Raw genomic sequence first — 16768 nt, 5'->3', positions numbered from 1 at the left:
GCCTGAAAGCAACCTCACAAGCAAGCTCCCATCCCACATGGAAATTTGCCATTGACTTCACTGGGAGCAATACCACACACCCTTTTAGTTTGTGAAGTACTTGTCTTTGTTTGGGATGCCTATAAAGAGAAACTACTGCAATATAAGTCTACGTTTGAATTAAAGTGATTATTTATTCTGCAATGGTTCCTCACCAAGACATTACCAATTATACAGAACAAAGTACTGTGAGCACGGATTAACATGTGCCTCATGAGAAACTGCTGCTCAAGGTTTACAGAAATGCTCCTCTTCAGCTCAGGCCATTTAACTGGCTATGTGACTCCCTGTTTTTACAGATCAGGCACCATTTGGGCATTAAGATACTGCAAACATGGATACAGAAATGACTCACCCTAGAAGTGACAGGAACCTGCAGGAACTGAGGCACAGCCCAGTCTCAGCTGACATTGGTAACAGGTTAATTTTCCTTATGGGAGATCTTTCTGTAACCCACGAACAGTTCTGCTCCTTTCCCTAAGGTATCTCTGACTGATTGCAGTAGCAGTCATGACACCAGCCTGGAACACTCATGAGTGGGATGTGAGCTGCTATTTTGTTTTTCCTGGTGAAGAAATAAGATGCATCACTGTACCCAATTGTTTCTGTGAGTGTTCAGATGAAGCGTGCTCTTAATCATATCTCCTGCCATGCCATTAAAATAGGCCATATCTGCCGTTAATTTAATGAAGACAGTTTTGAGGGAGGACTAGAACAGAGATATCAAAAATCAAAAGATATATCTTAATCCCAGTTGTGATTAGTGAATCAGGCCCTCAAAAACAAGACAAAACAAGCAGAAAGGTGTGATGGCTATTTGAGTACAGGAACTACTAGCTAACATAAGGATCTGGGGAGAATTTTTAAAAACACCTGAAAACTGACCATACACTGTGTTGTAAGACATTTCCTGATCAGGTGAAGCAGTTGAAATGTCTATGAACAAAATAAATTGGGAAGAAACATTAAACAAAAGTATGAAAATACTTCAGTTTTAGTAAAAAAAATGATTCCTCCTAAATGGATTTATTGTCAGTAAATAATGAAACTAAGAACTTCCTTACCATTCAGGGCTACGAAGGAATCTGAAAGACAAATAACAGGGGAAAAATAATTATTTCTCTCTCATTTTTTCTTTTTAATAGTTTGCTGCTAGCAACCTTTTATGCTTCAGCTGATATTTATAAACAGGTGATTAGCACCCTAAGGACCAGGCAAAACTAATATTCCAACATACCCAAAACTAATGTCTGGCTTTGAAAGTGTTCATGACCATGGGATACCAAGTGGGAGGGGCAGTGTCCTCCTTGCCATGGTTTTCTTTTCTATATCAAGTCCTAATCTAACACAAGGCACTACAAGTGATGCAGCCAGCAATGTGAGTCAATGAGGACAAAACTCACATGACCCAAGACCACATGAAGTTATAAGATCAGGTGGATTAGCAGGGAGTGAAATCTACCCCTGTGCAGTATCAAAGTTCCATGCATCACTCAGGGCTAAAGAGGGAATTAAGCAGGACATGGGCTTTGTTGCTCTCTGCACAGGAGCAGATCTCCCTCCATGAGCACAATGTGCTGTTTCTGAATCACTTCCTACCCTTCTTTTGTATTTAACTGCTATCAGGTACGCTTCTCTCCTGTCTAACCTATTTGCCCAAGAAGAGCAGAACTGGCTGAAAAGGGCAAAGGTGCACCAGCTGGGAACTGACCTGATTTTGGTCCTAACTCATTTTACAAGGAGCACAGTGGGAGTATACCTACACCTCCTTCAAAAAACTTAGCCTGTGTAACCCTATCTTAGGCTGGAGGCAGAGGGAGGTGTACTGCGATGGAGGGCATGCCAAACCTGAAATCTTTGCCCTCCCTCAAACACAGTGGTCACAGTAACAAACGGCCCTTGAACATGGATGCACAAGGCATGAGATGGTTCTGGCCTTCTCCAGAGCATCTGGCCTGCACTGTACCCCATGACACACTACAGCCCTCTGTTATTTTGCTCTGTATTCCAGAAGTAATGACTCTCTCACTGTATGTTGCTTCCTCAGCTTCAGCAGTTTTATTGCATCTATAGGCATCCATGCAAATTGAACCAAAAAGAATGTGACTCTTGATTTCATAAGGTTTCTAAATATTGTTTGGGGCTCAGAAAGAAACCAGCTGTGGCACCAACACTTGAAATGAGAGCTGTCCTGAACACAGATGTTAGTATTCCTGAAGGCTTGGAAATCAACAGGCAAGGTGGGGTTTTTTTTGCATGCAATGCACACTGTGCACTTTTAAACACCTCAGTGCAAAACGTAAATGCTTAAAAGATTGTGTTTAAGCTTCCAACTCATGCTGACAGTACCTAAGGTTTACCATTAAAATTTCTTAGGCAGGGTCAGTAGTGCCTGACCCTTAATACCACTACATGGTCCCCCTGTGTTTAAGATCCAGTAAGATTCACAAACTAAGTAGTTCCTATGTCTTGATTTGGATCCGAAGTGGAAGATATATTTCACTGTCTCCCTGTGCTGCATGGGAATGTAGTTCAATTCACAGTCTACACCAACAAAACCAAGCCACTTCTGCACATCTACATAAACAACTCAACAACTGTGGCTAGTAAAGACAATGAAAAACCAATTAATTATGTCATTGCTATAATCAATATCCTCTGGAACTGAGGTTTTCTCACTACATAACTGCTTTGAAGTCCAGTGTTTGTATAAATCACGCCAACTGGGCTATTTTCTTTAAATACATTTAAACATCCGTTCCTCTTCTAAATCTGCATTGTTAGCCACAATGCTGTCCCTGTTGTGGCTTACATTTGTACAAAAGAACGCCCAACAGGTAATGGCAATTTGAGACATTCAGAAGGATGCTGTGACACATGGTAAATAGAGGGTAAAAGCTTTGCTTACTTTGGCAGTCACCCAGGCCATCTGTATTGCCATGTTCTATGTCCTGTTCAAATGCCAGTCTAAATAACAGAAAGAAACAAATCAGTACGAATAACAACAAGTCAGAGGCACTACCAAAAAGAAATTATCACATATGTAACTGAAATACAGCCCTGCTGTGAAACTGGCTATTTCTTTGGAACCTACATACAAAGACTGAAAAATTGCAACATAGACATTGAGTTACTTATCACTGCTTAATGATTTCTTGGCTTCTGATGATGCTTTGTCTTTTTATTATTACTTTTTTCTTAAATCCACTGCATGTCTCATTGTCAAGGGAGGCAAACATTCACATTTTTAAAACTGTTAACTCTATAATATCTGACATTATTAGAAGCAACTATGATCCCACCTTAACTTGTCTGCATAGCAGACAAGGTGCAGTGACACTTTGACATGAGAAGGAGGCTAACCCATTGGATAGGTACTGTGCTGGGGGAAGATGACCTGGATTTCAGCAATCACTTATGTACTGCACTGGATAAGGTTACAAGGCTTAAGGTCCAGCCCACAGAAGGCATTCCACTGAACTCAAGGAGCTCTATTGAAAAACACTCCCAGGCTTTTCCAGCTGACATGCCCAGTTTATGCTCCTAACCTCTGCCTCTGATTTTGCATAGCCAGTGAAGCTGTGCTTCCAAGTTCCTGCATGGTCAAAGGTGAATGACAAGAGCCTTGGAAAACTTCCAACACAAGCCCTTGTCTGCACTAGTTAGGATCCTGCCCTTGAGGCACAATTACCCCTGCAGGCACCTAATTCCCAAGTCCATGTTCTTAAAACTCCAGGAGGGCACCTAACATCTCTGCCTCCTGTTGGCTAGTTTAGAAGTGCACCAGGCATCTTCACAGCTGATATGGATCCCCTTCCTAAGTGTTACGTGCTAGACGGAGAATGACCTGCCTGGCTTGCCTCTGGACTGCACCACCACAAGCTGTGCTGCTTCTGTCTTGATGGATCTACTGACAAATATGGGAGCTGCTTCTAAGGGCAAGATGCAGAAGTTCCATGTGACTTGCCATGGAAATGCAAAAAGACTGAAGCATCTTCGGAATATTGAGAAGACCTTATGTGGACATGGGTGCATTTTAACATTCTTCTATCACATGTTCAGTCAGGAACAGTCCATACTCATGTAGTACTGTAGTATATCTACAGATATAGCTCTAGCATCCCCACTGGACATAACAATTTGAATTGAAATGGCAAATTAAGAACATGATACAAGCACAGGGATGGTAACTCATCCTTTATATAACGAAGACCTATACAGAAGCAGGGTAAAGCAGGGCTTGCTGTGGGGCTATCCCATTTGTGTGATGTTTGCACTACACTTACACCACTACGTTGAGGAAGCATAGCTGTATCTCAGAGTGGGCAAGCATGAGGTGTGCCAGATGTGGCCAAGAAGCGAGAGGTCTGAAGTGGGTCTGCTTCCTGCAAGAAGGCTTTAGTAAACCGCATTTAAATAAACCTTCACAGACTTTAATTATTATAAAATAATTAAATTCTACTGTTAAGCAAGGGGAGATCTAGCACTTCTCTGAAACTCCTTTAAGCTCTTCCTGTGCTCTGTGTTTCCTCTTAGTAATGCACAGTAAATTAGAAGGACTGGTTTTGTTTCCAGTGGACAAATTGCTTCAGTAATTTAATTTGGATTCTATTGCCTCTTTAATCAGCTGTGATGGCTCCAATGTGGGCTGGTCCAGACATACCCATCCAGTTCCCTCCTTTCAACAACATGCAGACCTTAGTACAGCTCTTTCATTTTCTTCTTCCTCCTCTTTCAGCAGTTACCAATCAGCTGAGAGTTCACATCAAAAAAATTTGTGAGACATTTCAGAGGTGAATGCAAATAAGGTAGAAACAAACACTTCCCACATTTTTCCTTCCCTAAGAGCCCCGTGTTTCAAATAGCTTTGCCCAAGACCGCCTGGCGCCACTGCCAGAGCTTCATGGTCCATCCATGCCAGAGCTTTTACTCACTTGGAGCCAAGGACCAGCTGTGTGCATGCCCCGCTCTCCTTCATCCATCCACAGTAGGGGTCTCTGGACGCTATGCAGGCCCTGGAGAACAAAGAGCACAAGGCAGCATTCATGGGACCTCCCACCTTCCCCACGCCTGGTGCCTGGGCTTCTGACAGCCACCAGAAAACACATACTTTTTGCACCTGCCGTGACGCTCGCAGCGTCCCAGGGGAACCTTAATGACACAAGTGGAGAAGGCAACATAAAGGGCGCTGCTGGGCTTGTCAAGCTGCATGCCCACTATCCGCTTGTCCTCCACGCCATCGTAGCTGCACCTGATTTGAAAAAAAAGTGAGATAAGGTTATAAATGAATTCTGCTAGGAAACCAGGTGAAAATGTAATGAGTCCTCAAACTGAAAAACAAAAATAAAACCCAAAAAACTACCAGAGAAAAAAACCCCGAGGAAGGTAGAATTGAACAAGCCAAGGAAAAAGAACACACAATAGCAACTACAAACACTGATAGACATAAAAATGAGTGCTGAAAATGCATGGGACATGGGAATAAGAAGTGGAGAAAGGCAGCACACCAGACAAGCTTTCTGAGGACCCTTTGCTTTTTGTGTTTGTTCTTCTCTGGCACTCAAAGTAGCTGAAATTTCTGTGTGATTATGGGCCACTTCAAAGCCCCCTTAGGCATATTTGAGGATGGCTGAAATGCAAGAAATTTCCCTTGAAGAGTGGCTTGCTTGTTGTTGAGTTACTTGGAGAGGAATCAGGTTTTTATAGGATTAGAAAACTAATCTTCCTTTGCAGAATTTCACTTTTAATTCTCCATCAACTGCTGCATAGGATGGGCTATTTTCTGCACATACTGAATAAAAAGTATCTTACTCCAGTGTAGAGACTGATAAGCAGACATCCCCTCCCCAAACAATTTAAAATTACTCAAAAAACTTGGCTTCTCTAACCACTTCCTCTTCTGTGGGACAACCTGCTCTCTGGGAAATCAGAAGTTCAAAGTCACCCATACATGAGTACAAAGAATCAGATACACACTTTTCAGGATTGTAAACATTAATCTCCTCCAGGAAAAGGCTATCATTTAGGAAACCACTGTTTCCTGTCCGTGCCAAGAACTTCAGGATGATTCCCTTCTCTGATCCCAAGAAAACCACGGTGTAGTTCTGATATGGCCCAGCAGCAGAGTCCACGCCAATTTTGGTCAGGCGGTATCTAGAATAACAATACAGCATTTTGCATCAGTTGGCATTAGATTGTCATTTATTTTATCACTTTTTCCACTTCAGATAACTGCGTGGTAGCCTTCTAGCAACCACATAACATATTTAAGCACTTTTCCTAGCTGAATAACCCTTTAAGTCAACACAGACTGTAACAGTTTGGCTCCCCAAATGCTAGGGAATTTTCGTGTGTTCGTCTCCATGTCCATATGTCCAATAGCTAGCAGAAGTGTTTGCAGAAAGCTGAAGGGGTGCAAAGAGTCTACTTAGGAATTATCCTTCCAATAAAAAACAAAGTACTAGCCTGATGACTTCTTCAGGCAGGGAAAGAAAATAGGACGGTGAAATTTTTGGCTAATTACAAGCTCTGTCACATTAAATGCAGCAATAATGGCAACTGATCCACATTTAACTTTTTTTTTGGCAGCAAAAGATGTGTGAGTGCAAATGTCAGACAACAAGCACCATTTTACCTCACTAAAAATAATCCCACAACTGCCACTAAGTGAGTTCAGTGCTGAGATTATACTGAATCTTTGGATGACACAATTTATCGACAAGTACTGGTGATTTTGTACCAGTTATCTGGTACTGGTGGTCAAAGAAAAGCACTCTGCAGGGTTTGCTGCTCTTGTCTTTGGTTGGAAGTACAGAACCTGACATAAAAACCTGACAGAATATACATTACTAAAACTAAGTCAGACCATTCCAGAGTGTTCTGCCTGGCACAAAACTCTACCCCTACAGGGGACAAGAGGAAAATACAGCAAAAGTTAGTCACATTATTCTTTTCACAACCAGAGGGTAGATAAGCAGTATAGGGACCACAGCAGAGAGTAGGAATGTATTTTTATAGGAGGTGGATGGTATATTTGAAGCCTGTGGATTTATCGGTCTTTGTCCAAATCTCTTCATTATTATTTTCCTCTTGTTGCCATAGAAATGATACAGATTATGTGATTACTTCTGCCTGTACACTTCTGTAAACATTAAAACACACCAGTACGTATCCCAACAGACATCTTCATATCCTGTGAACATATCCTGGCAGGCATGTTTGTATCCTGTGTACATATCGCTGGGCTGTCCACTAATCCTTGCCCAAAGTTTTCTACAGAGCTGTCTCAAACACTGATCCGTGAGCCAACAGGCAGGTCAACCTTCCCCACACAGTGTTTCCTCCAAGACCCCGTTTCAGCACAGCATGGTTGGAAAGCACTGAGGCTTTTTCCTGTCTTCAAAGCTGCTCAGGGAGCTCTGTGGCATCTGCTCAGTTCTGCCATCATTCCTAGCTGGATTCATGCCCAGCACACTGAGGATGTTTGCAGAGTTAGAGTATTCTGGGCAAGACTATTAGCACAACTTGACAGCTACACTGAGGGCAAGAGTCCACTTGGAGGTACATACCTGACCATTGTTCTTAGGAACCAGGGTCTGTTGACAATGGATGGCACAGCCTCATCCATCAGCGGATGTGTTTTGATGAAGTTCAGAGTATCATCAGGGAACTCGTTAGAGGTTACATATTTTTCTAACGATGTAGAGCCAGCACAGCAACCAGGCCTAAATAAAACAAGAGGGTAAAAGCAAAACACTTATTTAATGCGTACTGCAAATCTCCTGTTGTAATGAGGCCCTCAGTGAAATCTGATGTGCATTACAAATGTTTAAATGGACGACTGAAGAGTCTGGTGGACATGTTCAGCTCCTCAGGGGAAGCCTAAAATCCTGCTTGATCCTCCACTCAAAAGGACTTAACATGTCACCTAAAAGCACAGAGACATTTCTTCAGTAGGAGTGTGACACACAGAGTTTATAGTTGATCTGTTCATGTGGAAGCTAACCACTGCATGTGTGCATTTGGCTTGATGCTGCCCACTGGTCCTTTCTGATCCATAACTTACCCAGCTGATTGCTCTTTCCTGGAATAAAAGTAGTCTCTAACACACAGATAGGAGTTGATTCTTTTAGCATGTGTAAAAGAATGCTTTCAGTCCTGTTTGGTGGAATGTGGACTATTGGAGAAGACAACCTAGCAAGAATCCATGTAAAAATTGATTTTACCCTCCTTTCAGTTTGGATGAGATGGTTTTATTATTGTAAGCGCTTTGAGGATTTTCACCAAAATGTTATCTAACCATTGTCAACAACTTGAATGCACATCTGCTCACCTTATTCCTAAAATCTACCCTGCTCCTAAGAGGTAACAACCTTCCTGCCTGAACAGGTCATCCCTACACAGGGAGTAGGAAAACGCTTTGCCTGCTATTAATATGTTGCTCCAACAAAAGGTCCATTTGATCCCATTTCCTAGAGCATTCTGATTCTTCAAGGCTTTGAATCACTGTGAGATGGGAAGATGAAAGACAGACCACCCACTCACAAACACAATGCAGTATCCAGTTTTCATCTGCCTTGACGTGAAGAGAGCCACTGACATCAACAGAGTAAGGCTTACTTGAATAAAATATAGCCCTAGTCCTAGTTCTATCATTATCTGTTGCTCACATTCAGATAAATATTCAAACCTCGGGTAAACTAAATGTTATAATATGTAGGAAGGTAGCACAGGACTGGAGGGGACTAGCTGGGTCAATGAGTCTGGTCCCATACAGCTGCACAATGAATATTACATGCAGAGACTGCGTGCTCTGCCTCTTTGAAACCTTGCAAAAGCACACAGAATTCACAATAGCAGGAGAGAAGAAGAAACCAAGGGCATCGCCCCTCTCCTAAGTCCTTGCAAGGGCACTGATTCAGGAGGTCACATTCCCAGGGAACTCCAGGGAGCAGCCTTCTGGCATCGTGGTGCCTGGGGTTTCTGTATGTCTAATCTAGAGGCCTACTTCCTCCTAAATCCTAATCACATGATTGAATTAATCCTGTTTTAATCTTAAAACTGGTTTAATCAAGTAAACATAAAACTGAGTAAACCCTGCTGTGCACCTCAGCCAAAAAGGGAAGTGAGGCTGAGAAATGTTAAGGTCAATCGGAGCACTAATGTTTCTGCCCCTCACTGAGATATCCAAACAAAAATGACCTTACTTCAAAGATGTCTTGTGCCTCTCATGCGTTTCAACATGACGTATAAGTAATTATTATTTCTATTAAGAAGATTGATGGCCAAATGTTACATGAAACAGCATTCACCAATTCAGTTCATGTTATCTCCTACTGAGTTGGATAGAGCAGCATTATCTTAATCATAACTGTTAGCCTGCTGTTGGCTTGTCCCAGAAACTCACAATGCAATTTTCTATCCTTTCTTCCTGCTGAATGAGAAGATCTATCTTTCTCCTTTCCTCTTCCCTGCCAGTACTCTTTATCTGAGTAAGTTTCAAACAAATGACCTTGGAACCCTTGTGTAGCCTCGCACTACCACGGCAAGCCATCATGTCAACAAGTTGTTGAAATACTGCAAAAAGGAGAATAAAATCCAGCAATGGTGCTAGCAGGTGCCTTACTAAGGCTCTGACCAAAGACAGACACAAAATTTTCCACATTTTCCAGGCACCTCCAGACTCTCGAGTGACAACCTCAGAATAAAGACAGCACAGGAAGAGTGTACTCGGCAACTGTAAAAGATGATGGGCCAACTTTTGATCTAGGTAGAAGCTTGGTTGCCACCACAGAGCTTCAGGTATGTTTTTCCTTTGATGTTATGCAAGATATCACAAACAACGTAAAACACACCTTAAAGTGGAAGAACTTGACTGAGATAAATGAGTTTGCTTTATCTACATTCATATCATACTCTCAGAGCAAAATGCCACTGGTGTAAATGAGTCAACAAATGGCTGACAACAGCAACTTGTACAGAACAGGTGCTTGTAGGAAGTACGGAGAGGGTAACAGAGTTGCTACGTGCGAACAGGAGGGAAGTGGAAGCAGGGAAAACAACTCATAGGAGAAATGAGGTAAAATGAATCTCCACTTTGATGGAATGCTGTTTTTTCTCCCCATGATGCATCCTCTGTGGCACGTAAGTTGCGTGTTAACTGCAGAACAGCGAACTACAAAACTGGTGCAGGCTTTATAGCGAGATATATCCATTACCAAACTAATTTGCAACAGGTGTGTAACCCACACCACTCTTAACTGATTGAATATTTTGACTGAGTAGATCTGATGCCAGCCTGATTTATGTTACACAAATCTCGTTTAAGTGCATAAATTCTCACTTGCATACCCTAGATCCAAATGCAACTCAACGACTATTTTACTGTTACAACACTTATCTTCAATTGTATCTGCACCTTACAAGGCTGTTCAAATTGTCAAAAACCTCTGTGATTTGTGCAGGAAAAGAACAATATCACTGTACATGAAACCTACCTGGGCTTGGGCACTCGTTCATCAGGAACTGGTGTCCAAGTGGAATCTGGAGACTTTTGTTCTTTGAATCTCCCAGTAAATACATTGGCAATGTCAAGCATGTCATAGGCACAGACTGCAGAGCCAGGGATGCTGCAAAATGACATTTCCCAGAAATTGTTACTCATTCTGCAGTTATGCATAAAATCTTGTGTGGAAAACATGCTGTATAGAAGTCTTCCTGTCACAGGCTACTCAATCCTGAACTCTGTAACCTCTGAGTATTGACAGCAAAAGCCAGCACCATGGAAAAGCCTGAAACATACCAATCAGCAGAGAGTTCCTGCAAGCACAGTTTGTTTCAAAGCTTCCCCAGAAAGAAGTAATTGCAATAATCTTGAAGAAGGGAAAGAATCCGAGAAACTGGCAATGTATGAGGTGTAATAGCCAGTCTCATTTATCACCCATTATTTGAAAATTTAAGTTCTTGTAAGTCACAACATCTCTCAGGATTAATTCTCACAGTCCCTGTCATGCCTCAAAAATACACTGCAGACAGTTCAGAAGTTGATGCTGATCAAACTGGGAGCATGCTGCAACACACCATTGACCTGGCATTTACACATTATTACTCCAACCTCCCACAGCCTGATCTCCACAATTTTTTTCCAAATGGAAATGAGTTAACTATGCCTAGGAATTTGTTAACTAAATTAGGTATAAAAAACTTATAGAAGCAAATTCAATTTTATCTTTAGATCATAAGAGTTGTACCTTACAATATTTTGATTACTTGCAGATAACTGCATGTTAACATTGTCTAAACATAATTATATCCCTACCTACATACTTTCTGAAAGGCTTAGGGGTTTCCTATGGTCAGTCACTTGGAAGCATGATTTGTTCATTTATCCACCTTTAATTTTTTTACACATGAACTACTGTTTTCATGTGTCTGACTTTCACGGCTTAATTTTATCAGGTATACAGCACAAGCTCAGCTGGCTGACACTTTCAATTCCGCTTTTTGTTAGTAGGTTATTATACACCAAAGAAATAACATATAAACCATAATACTTTAACAGAGAATAAAACTAAACTCATGAAGGCCTATAAACTGATGGGAAAATAACTGTTTGAATATTAAAAGGGGTCAAAATGCTTTTTACTGGAGGAAACAGTAAGTAGAGAGACAGTATTAGTCTTACTTTGATCTGCACAGATTGTGCTTTTATATGGAAGGAAACTTCAAAGCTCTATATTAACATGATACTACACAGCGAGAGTCTCAAATGGAGACAGCCGCATGTATGTCGATGTAAGAATTGGTCAAGGGTCTATCTGGGACCTCATCCCAAACGACCTCAAGAACCAAGCCAGCTAGATTTTGCACTTTGCTGAATTAAGCCCTAAAGAAAAAACATCCCTACAATCCTGAGGTGTGCTATATAGAACTAAATGTGCTGAGGAATGCGCGCAACACGTAAATCCACAGGGATGGAGGGATCGCTGCAGTGAGAACACTGCAACATCTTTTACTCTTGAGGCTGGTAATTTGCGGGTCTGCACTGTGATAATGTCATACAGAGGGAGTACTGTGGGACACAGCCAAGCCATCTCCCAGCCATGAGACTACAACCCATGACCCGTTCCTACCCTGGGCAACCTCAGGTTAGAATGCAGAATCTCTTCCAGCTCACTCTAGGGGGAAGCTTCGATCCAGAGTTCAAAGGTGTTTGTTGCAGCTTTTCCTCAACGCAGGAGGAACGAAAGGGAAGTGTCTGTGTCAGAGGTAGCTCTGTTAATGAGGTGTCTCCAAGCCTATGTGCCTTCCTGTCATATTCAATGTCTGGCAAAAAAAAATGGGACCTATAAAATAGTACCTTGATTTTAACACCAAGTACTTAGATTTTAAAACATAGGGTTTAAGGAAGAGTATTGTTCATGACACGACACAGGCAATAGTAGCAAAGCAGGAGGACAATCTCAATTTTGAGATTATCTCAAGATACAACCTATTTTCTGATTCTGACTCTGTTTGTTTACTTGTTTTTATTAAGTCAGTTTGCATAAAAATAGACCATCCTAATTTAAGCCTGTATTCCGTATTGGTGGCATAATTATTCCACTGCAGTTCCTAACGTTTTGATGTCAAAAGCAGCAATCATGCATTAGAGGCCCGGGCTTGCTCTTATTTGAAGTCAGTTCTGTGCGTGACCTCAGTGAGGTCGGGCTTTGACAAGAGGTGGCGAGTGTACAGAAAAAACAGATGAATTTCAGCAATAAATTTCCTTTTTCAGATCAAACATTGCTCTGTGAAAGAGCAAAATATTTTTTAATTATTAATAGAATGCTACTATTTTTTTAACTTCTCTGGGAGACCTCAATAATTAGATACAGTTACTCTCCTAACAAGTTCTGGAGAAGCATGTTAAAACCTGTAATGGTTATAAATTCTTTGCAGATGAACCGACGCTTTTGTAAAACCAGGAGAACAATGAAATACAGGTGTTCTGAGGAGCCTCCTCCCCAGCCAGCAGAATGGTGTAGGATATTGTCTCTCCCCGGAGAAACGCAAGAGTCAGTAGGGATGCATGAAATAGAAGGAAGGAGCACTAACATGGTTCTAGGGGGTTTAGATGTAAACAAGACAGATCAAGTCCCTTCTCTGTGAGGGAAAAAAAGAATTCTCTTTGGAGTAACATTCTGAAAGTTACATGCTGCAAAATGTCTTGGTGGCTGGTCTAAACTATCCCCACGTAAAGAAAAGTGCAGCCAGGGAACATATCCAGGTAGTAAATGGCAGAAACCTGCTCTAAATTACCAGATATAAAACGCAGTAAGCAATACCAGGGTAGCTTAAAATGAAGCACAAACTATCAGTAAGTGCATGGTACATAATGATTACATTGTATGAACAATCACTTCTTGTACCTTCATAAAGCAAAAAGAAAATGCAGTGAAAAGCAAAACACTAAGGAAGGAGAAGGTAAAAGGTTATTGTGCCAATTACCTGTTATATGGAGTGGAGAAGGTTGCTAAAACAACATCCCGGCCGTTGAAATGGATAACATCTGTAACTGCCTGCAGTATGTTAAAGTAGAAGTGTGAATCGCCAGGAACTGAGCAGTTCAAACGAGCCTTGAGAAAGGAAGTCCACTGTTTTTCCAGCACTCTCTGAGATCCTCCCATGTCATTTTTGCAAACCTGAGCCACCCTTGGGAAAACCACCTGGAAGCAGTAGGGCGAAAATAATGGAGAAAATGAAATGTTTGTTTAAACTAAAAGACTTTGTTGAAACTCTGCTTTTCAAACATTTGGAATAACACAGCAAGGTGCTTAATTTAATCCCACGTTTCCATAATCTGTGACAAATAAGAAATAGAGAAAAACTCAGCTTTGGAACAGTGTGTTGCAAAAGATAAGACTGTGGCATTTATTATACAGCCATAAATCCTTCAGGATATCTGTTCTCAACCCATATAAAACTCATTTCCATACAGACTGCTTAGCTTTCTATTTCCCCAAACAAAAGCACATTTTATATTCACAATCCTTGCAACCCACGCTGCCTACTCTGATTCTTGTGTTCTCAGCACTTAAAAACTATGCAAATCTTGCTGGGCTTTTATTCTCACCCTCCACCTTTGTGACCTTGGTCAGCTTTTCTGAGTGCTTAGTCAGAAAGCTATTGTGAAATTAGCAAAAATGCAGAAAGTGTTTAATTATTCTTTGCAGAATGGCAGAGCACAGAATTCCTGCTGCTGTTTAATCAGCACTCCAATTCAGATTTCTGAAAGAAAAATATTTCCCTGCTTTGGAATCCATTTTTAACAATTACCTACTATGCTGAATTAACCACATTTGCCCTGTGCTTTTTACGATTTGAGAAGAGAGATTCCAGCATTTACATTTACCATCACTGTAAGAAACCACCCTGCTTCCTTTCAAGACAGTGCAATGTTTCACTCCAACCAACCTTTTGGCTTGAGCAATAGGAATCTTCTCAAAATGATGACCTTGTCATCATGATTTATGGTTCTCATCTCAAGGTCACTCCTAACAGCATCGGTCCAAGAATAGCATATGTTTTCCTCCTCCTGAATCTGACAAAGTCATTCAAAGCGATGTTTTTGCCCTTACCTTTCCCATGCTGTTGTACTCCACTGCTATTTCCCGGAAGAAGAAGTAAATGTAATTGCCATAGTCCACTGCCTGGACAAAGTATGGTTCTAGAAAAAAGCCCAAGACATCCTGTTTAGGCAGCATGTACAGCATACAGCATGCAAAGGGACATCGAATACATTCAGGCTAAACATCCAAAGGTGAAACGCCTGCATGAGGCAAACTTGCTCAGTTTCCGTAACTGGCAACATCACCACTGCACAAGAAACACCATCATGGGACAGGACAGCTGAGGCAAGTCTGTGCAGCCTCACTGCAAAGTAAAGCGTCTCCTACTAATATATCTGCCCATGTGGTGTATGAGGAAAGGTAAAGAGACAATATAAGGCTATGCCTGAGGCGTCCAAGCAGTGCTCTTTATGGCAGGCAGGCTGTGTGTGGAGGGAGTAACAAACCATGTAACTCTTTCTGCCCACATGTGTCTGCAGCAGCAAGCAAAGTGGGACAGCTAAAGTTGACACCTGGCAAAACATTTCTCCATGCAGAAAAAGACTTCAAACTATGGCTTTGCTCCCTGTTAAAATCACTCCAAATGCTAACTATTCATAACGCCTACATGAAGCTAAACAGCACTTTTCTTAACAATGAGGGCATTTAGAGCATAGAAATTGCCTAATTCAATGGCAGCTGTACAGCCCCCAAGAACTGTAAAAGAACGGCATTGTGAAATATTCCCATAATTTTATTTTCATTGATGAATCTTAATGTTACAGGACAAACCCTCTATACTTCATGAAGCCCTGACTGTTGCCTAACACAGTGTGGGGCAGGAATATTTTCAAACACAGCCCAAGCACACAGAGCCATGCAAGTTCCAACCTTTACATCCAACAGCTGTAAACTGATGGATTTCAGCTTGGAAAGCTTGCTGGAATATATATCTACCATGGTCACAGTTTCTGTTAGGTCCTGTAACAGGGGGGTCAGGAGAACAGGGAAGGAGATAAACAGATCAGTGCAAGTAAGAGATGTAATTTAGCTCCTTCTTTCTTCTAGAAAGCGTTGGTGAAATGAAATGACACAGAGGTCTGTCAGGAATCCAAGACTCTCATCAGCGATGTCGCTTTTTCTTGGTTTTGTTTGTTTATCTACCTTTCAACCACTTTGAGTCATGTTTAACTGTCCGCAGAGTTGGGCTGTCTCCAAGGCTCCGGTATATAACTGCATCTATTGCGAGGAAGTCGGTCACTGTGGCAGAATACAGCTTTCCCTCTGGGGAGCAAGGAAAGAAGAAACAAGAGGGGAGGAGCATTAGAAAGAATGTAATTGCTTTCTCTCATCAGTCCAATGAGATGGGGCAAACAAAATCATCACAATCTCCTTAGGAACACTGAAGGAAAAAAATCCAGCTAGATAAACGGGGTTGAGCACTGAACATGCAAGTCATTGTTTTCAAAAAGATAATTTCAAAGGGATGCTGTGGGAAAAGAGACCTTACGGAGTAATTCTTCTCCAGTTTAGGTAAGTCAAACTGAACTACCCTATCCAGTTTCCCTGCACATGCCTCTGGTTCAATGCTCATAAATTCTGCCTACATATGTGAGCAAAATAAATATGGGAAGTTGCAACAGAAGTGTTAGTTTTAATGGGGAGGGCAAACCAGACAGGTCTTAGGGACTGTAAGCTAACTGACACTTATGCAAATTTCTCCCTTTGAGAGCTCTTCTCTGCTGCCAAATATCACTACCAAAAAAATAAAATAGCATGCAGGGAGTCCAGGCAAAACAGGGATTGAAAGAGAGGGCAGAGGAGGTTTGCCTATCTGTGTTTCTTTTCTAAAATGTGTTTTAGGCATTTCCTGCCTGAATTATGCATTCCTCTCTCTTAAAGACCTGGAGGACAAGTGATAAGAAAGTGTCTACAAAGTGGCACCCCAAGGACAAGCAAAAGATGCAAAACTACCAGGAGGTAAAAGCATGAGCTCCAACAACATTTTAAAATTATATTTGTTGTCTAATCTGTTTGCAGGTCATGGCAACTGTACAGGGCTGTTTTCGTGTGTGAACCATATCTTGGAACATGATATCTGGTGGGAGCATAAGCAGCATGGCAGGAGGACAGCAACTTGT

General features: G+C 41.5%; 1 protein-coding gene across 8 annotated transcripts in view; it reads right to left on the bottom strand.

The window, feature by feature from the left end:
* Positions 1 to 16768, bottom strand: part of SEMA6A (semaphorin 6A) — a 116336-nt gene that overhangs the window by 31959 nt on the left and 67609 nt on the right. For 4 of the 8 annotated variants that reach the window (XM_005506219.4, XM_005506220.3, XM_065045354.1 and 1 more), the window contains exons 8-17: positions 15792 to 15911; positions 14658 to 14746; positions 13528 to 13745; positions 10536 to 10667; positions 7608 to 7763; positions 6016 to 6192; positions 5150 to 5290; positions 4974 to 5054; positions 2948 to 3006; positions 1104 to 1124 (exon numbers count right to left, since the gene is read on the bottom strand). In XM_005506219.4, the coding sequence (XP_005506276.1) occupies positions 1104 to 1124; positions 2948 to 3006; positions 4974 to 5054; positions 5150 to 5290; positions 6016 to 6192; positions 7608 to 7763; positions 10536 to 10667; positions 13528 to 13745; positions 14658 to 14746; positions 15792 to 15911 (1194 nt within the window). Of the gene's footprint in view, positions 1 to 924; positions 976 to 1103; positions 1125 to 2947; positions 3007 to 4973; positions 5055 to 5149; positions 5291 to 6015; positions 6193 to 7607; positions 7764 to 10535; positions 10668 to 13527; positions 13746 to 14657; positions 14747 to 15791; positions 15912 to 16768 lie in introns of all 8 variants that reach the window. The other 4 variants (XM_021292549.2, XM_021292551.2, XM_021292550.2 and 1 more) reach the window with 2 other exon arrangements.

This window comes from Columba livia, chromosome Z (assembly GCF_036013475.1).
Source record: "Columba livia isolate bColLiv1 breed racing homer chromosome Z, bColLiv1.pat.W.v2, whole genome shotgun sequence".
NCBI lineage: Eukaryota > Metazoa > Chordata > Aves > Columbiformes > Columbidae > Columba > Columba livia.
This window is presented reverse-complemented; position numbering and strand designations above follow the sequence as displayed.